This window comes from Amphiura filiformis, chromosome 8 (genome assembly GCF_039555335.1).
Source record: "Amphiura filiformis chromosome 8, Afil_fr2py, whole genome shotgun sequence".
Lineage (NCBI taxonomy): Eukaryota > Metazoa > Echinodermata > Ophiuroidea > Amphilepidida > Amphiuridae > Amphiura > Amphiura filiformis.
The window spans coordinates 23,488,844-23,497,175 of NC_092635.1; the positions used below are offsets into that span (position 1 = coordinate 23,488,844).

Sequence of the window (8,332 nt, forward strand, 5' to 3'; positions counted from 1 at the left end):
TCACATCAAATCAACATTAATTGTCTTGTGTGATTTATTATGTGTCGTATAAGTCGTAAGTATCACTAATTTGCCAAACTAATTTGTTTCATGAATTTTGTATTGGCCTAATTTGATAATATTTGATATTTGTTTTGGACTTTTAACTAATAAAACATAGCACGTTTTCTAAACGTCACTAAAACGTCAAGAAAACGTTCTAAAAAACGTAGTAGAAACGTAACATACGTTTTCTGGTGGTGAGTAATGCATCCTCCAATACGTTTTTTACGTTGCTATAACGTTTTCAGGACGTTTTGGACGTTTCTGCAACGTTCTTAGTACGTTAGTTGCGTGCTAGAACGTCCAATACGTTTTCTCTAGGTCCTGGATACGTCTTGGGTAACGGAAAGATAGGCCTTAAAAACGTCTTTTACGTTGTGAAAACGTTTTTAGAACGTCTTTAATAACGTTTTTAAAACGTCAAAACCCTCCACAAAATTACGTTTTAAAAACGTTTTATCAAAACGTCTAGAAAACGTCAACGGTACGTTCTCACAACGTTCAGAAAACGTTTTTTGGTTAGCTGGGTTCCAACTATCTGAAGAAGACGTCGTTACATTGCCGTAGGCCCGACGCCGTTCCGAAGAAGCAAGGGCGACTCCGACGTGTTCCCGCCATGTCCAACCCATTGCCAACGTAGGCCCGACGTATCGGTGTTTACTGGGATAATATAATGTCATGACAATTGGATAAGGGATCCTCTCCAAATTGTCCCTTTGAAATCACAGGGCCCCTTTGAGTCCCCTTTATGACCAGCCGGCAGCCCCTTTGACATTTAACGACGCTCCGTAACATATTTACCCGTTAAAATTTTAAAACCACCCCGTTAAGACTCCCCGTTATCCCTTTTGAATTGTTGACCTAAAATGTTAACAATTCTCCCCCAGCACGACGTTGATTGATGATGTTGGATTTAAGTTCCTCCATTAAATTTAAATGGTCTCCCATTTGCCTCCCCTTTAAAGTATTCAAACTCCCCTTTAAGCGCCCGTTAACCTGATATCTAGAGTGTTTGACCCTAAAGGTTAGCAATTATATGCTACTATATCTGGGGACATATTGACATAAAAGTTTAACAATATCACAAGAATTTGATTATGGGTTGAATCACGCTGCAATCCATATGGTTAAAGTTGAGTTTACTAATAGCCAAACATTTAGTGTTTATAGTTTAAATCTGTATATTGTTATGTGTGTAACTCAAAGAATAACTAATTGAAGTAATAGGTGTTATGGTGAAAAGCTTATGTGAATATTATTTAATAACAAAAAATACACAATATATGAAGTATTTCAGCTTATTTCCTTCACTGGTAGAATCTATATTCAAAAATTATATGCAAAACACAAGCATCTATAGTTGCTTGACAAAATGAAATTGGAGGGGGAAATATCTATAGGCCCTATTTGGTGTGGCATGAAACTGCAAGTAACTAGTTAACAGAAGTGCTTTTGAACATGTTAAGCAATGTAGGCCCTATGTTTTTGCTCATCAAAAAAATTGAAGGAAATCTTTTCAATTAAAAAAAACCCAGAAAACGCGAATGTGAACAACGTCCGGTTTCCAAAATTGAGTGACTTTTTAAGGTTAAGGGGGTACTACACCCCTGCCCAAATTTGTGCCCATTTTGCATTTTTCTTAAAAATTATAGCGCATTGGGGACAAGTAAGATATGTATATTATAGGGCAAGGACTACAACTACTGCACTGTAAATTTTATTTCAGCACTGACAACAGTTGTGGGGTTACAGTCAAAAATGAGGGAAAACCAACAATGATCAATAAATCAATAACCACTTGCTTTGAGTTGCTGAATTTTCAGCACAGTAGTTGTAGTCCTTGCCCCTATAATATACATATCTTACTTGTCACCAATGTGCTATAAATGTTGAGAAAAATGCAAAAATAGGCATAAAATTGGCCAGGGGTGTAGTACCCCCTTAAATTTGCACATTTTTGCTTAAAAAAAAAAAAAAAAAAAAAAAGGTCGGTGGTTAGTATACAAATACAACACGTTTTGAGGGAAGTATTCAATACTAACCAATAAGATGTCTTGATTACCTAGTGAATATTTATGAGGTAGGCCTATAGTAACAATATAATACTCTTAGGGGTACTACACCCTCGATAAATTTTGTCTATTTTTGCATTTTGTCAAAACTAATAACACAGTGGTAACAAAAGTTATGTGTATTATAGGGGCAAGGAATCCAATTACTACACTAGAATTTCAGTGACCCAAGACAAGCGGTTTGTTATTTATGATCAGAAATAAGGTACCGCTAGGCTGTACCTCGTTTCCTATCATATATACTGAACCGCTTGTCTTGAGTCACTGAAATTTCAGTGTAGTAATATTATTGGATACCTTGCCCCAATAATATACATAACTTTTGTTACCAGTGTGTAATCATTTTTGAGAAAAATGCAAAAATAGGCACAAATTTGGCCAGGGGTGTAGTACCCCCTTAAAAGAATAAGATTCTACACATGATAATTATGAACAGATATGTAATTATTTTGATACCAAGCTTTATAGTTGAAATACGTATTTCAAGTGCCAAAACCAGATCTAAAAGTACGCCCTTTCCCGTGGCGCCTTTAATGGTGGTACGCTCTCTTTTCTACAAGCGGAGTAGCACGCCGCTGAGCAACAGCGGCATGACTGAAAGCCAATATTGCCGCTCAACGCTCAACATCGCCAAAAATCGTTTCCTATTCTCATACGTCAGAGCGACGCCGCTCCGCGCTCCCGAATTGACTTGATTTCAACACCTAGCGATCCACCGCTTTAGTGGGCAAAGAACGAAGGAGTGATTGATATATGCGTGCCGCTGGTCACCGCTAGCGTTTCTAGTGCGACTGCGCCGTGAAGCAAAATCGTCGTCAGAGCGGCAAAGCGGAAAGCGGCAGGAAGGTATGAAACCAGCATTACTAAGCATGCTATTGGGGGCGGGAGTTGTACGAACCCCGTAACCGATATTGTCTGGTGCAGTGGTGCACTGAAACGTTCAAAACATCGCTGAACATGAAGTTCGCGTTCGGCTAATCTTTTGATTGTCACCGAGTTTCTGGAAGAGGCCCTTATGACCCTTAAATATCACAGAAATCTTGAAAAGTTGGCAAATATAATTGAAAATTTCTGGGTTTTTTAATTGAAAAGATTTCCTTCAAAATCAAATTAATCCACTTCAGCCCCCAAAGGCTGTTTTACAAGAAAAAAAAAAAAACAACCACGAAACGCAAAATCGTCGCATCGGTCGTGCCCGTTATTTTTTTCACTAAAATCATTGCAATTAACTTGTTTTATTTGCCAAAACAGTAAATTTTTTAAATCTAAAACAAGTACTGTATTTTTCTAATTTGGAGTAGGTCTAACATGTCTCTTTATTATTTTAGTGAGTGTGAACATGTTTTCCGAAATGATAATCTTTCCACTTTCCCGATTTCTCCAAATAATACAATACAAAAGAACACAAATTATACTTATTGGCTCCTACATTCGGTGGGTAAGCATTATAAGGCAGATCAGTATGGAGTCCTAACTCTGCGTTGGTGTAAGCGAGGTTGTTTGCTTCAAACTTGGCGAAAACCTGAAATATTTCCCTGAAAAGTGAAGAAACAAAAACAAGGAGTATAAAAATTGACCAGTTGTCCCAACACATTTTTTCCATGATTGTAGCTACAGCTAACCCAGCAAACACAAAACGTTTTCGACATCATTCGCAAAAGGTTATAAAAGGTTGCCAGAAAACGTTTAAATGTCGGGTTATATAAAGGGTATATTAAGAGTATAAAATGTTTTCATCAACTTAAAAACATTTTTGATAATCTACTGCTCAGCAAACAAAAATGTTTTACAGAAAACGTTTAAATGTCGAGTTATATAAAGGGTATAAAAACGTTTTAATAACATTCCAAAAAGATTCTTGAAAACTTGATACAAAACATTCTAAACATAATGTTATTTTGGGGTTGAAAAAATATTTTGCGAAAAATGTTTGCCCAAAATATTTTCAACAACGTTTTAAAAACGTTTTCATGACCGTTATATAACCCGACATTTAAATGTTATTAAAAGATTTTGAAAAAAACATTTTAAGAACATTTCTGTGTTTGCTGGGTTCAAACATTTGAACATAATGTTATTTAAGTATTAACACAATATTTGGCAAAAATGTTTGCAAAAATAGTTTACAATAACACTTTTTGAAAACATTTAAAAATATTGTTGTAGTGTGTTTTCATACAAAACGTTTTAAAACGTTATCATGACCTTTATATAACCCGACATTTTAATGTTATTAAAACGTTTTTACCTAAACCAAAAGCCCAAATATAACTTATTTAAAACGTTTTTAAAACGTTTTTGTGTTTGCTGGGAAGTACACCACTGGTTCACGAATATGTCAAATTATCGATGTATTATGTTTTATAAAATCAATAAAAAAAAAGGAATTCTGCAGACATGTACCCCACTGTCCGACTTACCCCAATATATATATACCCATGTTTCTTTAACAATATGATATGAATGCGGTTCTTCATATACAGTAGGCCTACTCACCCATAAGTTGTCGTCTTCAAGAATGAGATCCTTTTCCCTATTTCAAGAACTGCTCCTTCTTTGTGTGGCGCATTTTTGATGAGTGCCAACCCATGAACCTGCAATGCTTCTATCCAATCATGAAGACTCTTGTCATTATTTAGGACATCAGCAAATGAAAACGTGTGTATCTTATGTTGCATCTCGTTGCCCCACAACTGACGAACTGGTGTGCTCACGGGATCCTCACTCATATCGGAAAATTGCATCTCTTTAAGCCACGAGAGTGGAAACTGGCTGCGGTGGTCATCCGGCCATCTGATGTTCAACGTTTGGTCCCCTACTTCTGCTCCTTCTGGAATGATATCAGGGTCCAAGTTGGCCATGAGTACAAGACGACCACGTGAAGAAGGATGAAAACATTTGTCACATCGACAGTTATCTCGCAACCACACGTAAGGATATGTTCCAATAAGATTCCCGTCATCATGTTTTAAAAGACAAGACCGAGAAGGGTGATCAAGCTCGACTCGTGTAAATGTAGTCATTTTACAACCTCTTACTGCAGTTGTTGTTGCACTGTATGGAACACGCAAACATGCCCTGCGAAATTGTAAACGAATTAACCCCGGAATTTGTAACGACAGCATCATTCATATCAGGCAAAAAAGCGATACAAATTCTTAAGCCTCAGTGGCAGTTGAGATTGGATTTACTTCCTTTCGTGTCTCCACACGGAGCGACCGTTTAAACAAACAAACAAACAAACAATTTTGTTTTCGAATCTAATTTTATAACGACAACATCATGCATCAACATTCCTAACAAAGTTGTTTTTCATGGTCTATGATTGGAGTCTGGACGTAAAATTACTGCCGGCTATAAGAGCACAATACCGCGTTAATATAATGCAGTTTGAAGGTTATGAATGATTACCTAGCTGGGGGTTTACAACCCCCCCCCACCCAGCTAGGTACTGTTTTGCTATCCGATCTTTCTTCTTACACAGCCGTGACGTTAGTCACGGCTGTGTCTTTTTTCTTACAGGTTCTTTCTTCTTTCTTTCTTTCTTCTTTCTTCTTTCTGCCGACCACTACATTTGCTCTAGCACTTACATGCTTGTACCGATTTTAACCTAACTTGGTCACAACCATCATTGACCATGCCCCTACATGTCATATGAAACTCGTGGGGTCAAAGGTCAAGCAGGGGTCATAGGGGTCAAAAACGTGATTTCAACTCAAAATGCTTCTTCTCTCACATATTACGTAGGAGAGTGACACCACTTGCACATATGCATTGGTATTATCCAGTGTCTATGGGATCCTCACAGATTTGGGGTCAAAGGTCATTAAGGGGTCACTTCCGGTATAAAACGAAAAACCTTCAAAATTTTTTATTTGCTAAGAAAAACATAGGACAGTAACGGTATGTTTACAAATAAATTGTAGTTACTCTGTGCATATGTGGTATTTTTTATTTAGGGTCAAAGGTCATTAAGGGGATACTTCCGGTATAAAACGAAATTCCTTTAAAATGCTTCTTCTCCCACAAATTACGTATGACAGTGACGCCACTTGCACACGTGCATTGTTATTACCCAGTGTCTATGGGGTCCTCACAAATTTGGAATCAAAGGTCATTAGGGGTCACTTCCGGTATAAAACGAAAAACCTTCAAAAATTTTTATTTGCTAAGAAAAACATTGGAGGGTGATGGTATATTCACACGTGAATTGTGTTTACCTATTGTACATGTGGTATTTTTTTCATTTGGGGTCAAAGGTCATTAAGGGGTCACTTCCGGTCTGAGACGAAAAACCTTCAAAATGCCCCTTTCTGCCACAAATAACATAGCAAAGTGGTGCCACTTGCACCCATACATTGACATTAGCTAATGTCTATGGGCGTTTTATATATTTTGAGGTCATTAAGGCGTCAAAACACGGCTGTGTTCGTGGTCTTATTCTTCTTCTTTCTGGCAATAACTTCAAAATGCTTCTTCTCCTACATGTTACACCCAACAATTACGTCACTTGCACATATGTATCGCCTATATCCAGTGCCCATAGGGTCTAAACAGAATTGGAGTCAAAGGTCATTAAGGGGGAATTTCCGGTATTTAACCATCATCATCATCATAATGCTTCTTCTGCCACATATTATATAGTACAATGATGTCATTTGCATATATGCATCGGCTATACCACACGGCTATAACTTGTATACAGAATTGGGGTCAAAGGTCATTAAGGGGTAAAATCTTATAATTGCATTATCTGGACATCTGTAAGGGGTATGGGGCTCAAATTCGGTGACAACAAATCTGATGATCAGGGGAACATTTTGCGGGGTCAGGTCAAAGGTCATGCAGAGGTCAAATTTTAGAAACGCATTTCCTGGACATCTGTAAGGGATACTTGGTGACAACAAACTTAATGATCAGGGGAACATGTTGGAACACTTTGCAGGGGTCAGGTCAAAGGTTATCTGGGTCAAATCTTTATAACTTCATTTTCTGGATATCTGTAAGGGGTATGGGGCTCAAACTCAGTGACAACAAATCTCATGACCAGGGGAACATTTTGCAGGGGTCAGGTCAGAGGTCATGTAGAGGTCAAATTTTCTAAATGCATTTTCTGGACATCTGTTAGGGGTACGGGGCTCAAACTCCACAACAAGAAACTTACTGACCTGGGGAACATTTTGGAACACTGTGCAAGGGTCATGTCAAAGGTCATCTGGGGTCAAATCGTAGAATTTCATTTTCTGGATATCTGTACGCCACTATAGTTACTGTGTGGTAATTATGTCACGACAATCATGCACTAACCTTGCCATGCAGAGCAACTTGCAGAATGGAGAATAGCAGGTAGCAACAGTAGTTAGAAGGAGCCTGTCTCCCAACAACACTATTGAAGCCTGTCAACTTGTACAGGGCTGAATCACAACTGGCGTGGCCACTTTTCTTCTTGATTTCTTCTTCCCTTGTCTTGTTTTGAGTTCATCATGGTGACCATGATAAAAGTTAATGAAGAACTAACGCGATAACAGTTCAGAATAGTTCATAACACGATGGAAACTTCCAATTATCAAATTCAAAAGTCAAAAATAACGCAATCAGCAGAACACAACTGTGTGTAAAGTACTGGAACGCTTCAAAGGGGAAAATATTTACAAGATGACTCTCATACTCATAGAGTTCAAATAATTGCTGTGGACTGCTTTAATAATCCACCACAAAGTCCTGGAGGTGTGGTGGTGGCTTGCGGTGACGCTCAGAACGTCTTGGGCCATTGATTGCAAGACCGGTATCTGTTGGCGTTGAAGGAGGATCAGCATCTGCTAAAGTTGTTGAAGGACTATCTGCTGATGCTATGGGAGGACTCTGGGAATGAAGCTCATGCATGTCTGTGCTAGACTCTGCAGGCTGAATGCTCTGCTCGCTGTTTAAATCATTAGATGCAGGGGTAGAAAGCTCAAGTGGGATGAGAGGAGGAACCGGTGGCTGTGGACTCTTGTCCACAGGGTCATCATCATCGCTACCAGTACCATATGAATAAAGGCGACCTGGTCGAGGATGTGGTGTGTGCTCTTGCTGATATGGAACTGTGTAGCATTCAGACTTCTTAACGCGATATGAGGCATTCCTTAACTGTGAGCCTATGAACTTGCGCACATTGCACCAGGTACTGTCAACTGAAGTAACCAAATACCGATTTCTGGCACGTGATTTATCATGGT

At 38.5% G+C, this 8,332-nt stretch overlaps 1 protein-coding gene across 1 annotated transcript in view; it reads right to left on the reverse strand.

Moving 5' to 3' along the window:
* LOC140158818 (gamma-butyrobetaine dioxygenase-like) overlaps positions 1-5,449 on the reverse strand; it is a 32,931-nt gene extending 27,482 nt beyond the window's left edge. The window contains exons 1-2 of the mRNA XM_072182046.1: positions 4,611-5,449; positions 3,544-3,649 (exon numbers count right to left, since the gene is read on the reverse strand). Coding sequence (XP_072038147.1) covers positions 3,544-3,649; positions 4,611-5,242 — 738 coding nt within the window. The 5' untranslated portion in view covers positions 5,243-5,449. The remainder of the gene's footprint in view (positions 1-3,543; positions 3,650-4,610) is intronic.
* Between the last annotated feature and the right edge of the window lie 2,883 nt (positions 5,450-8,332).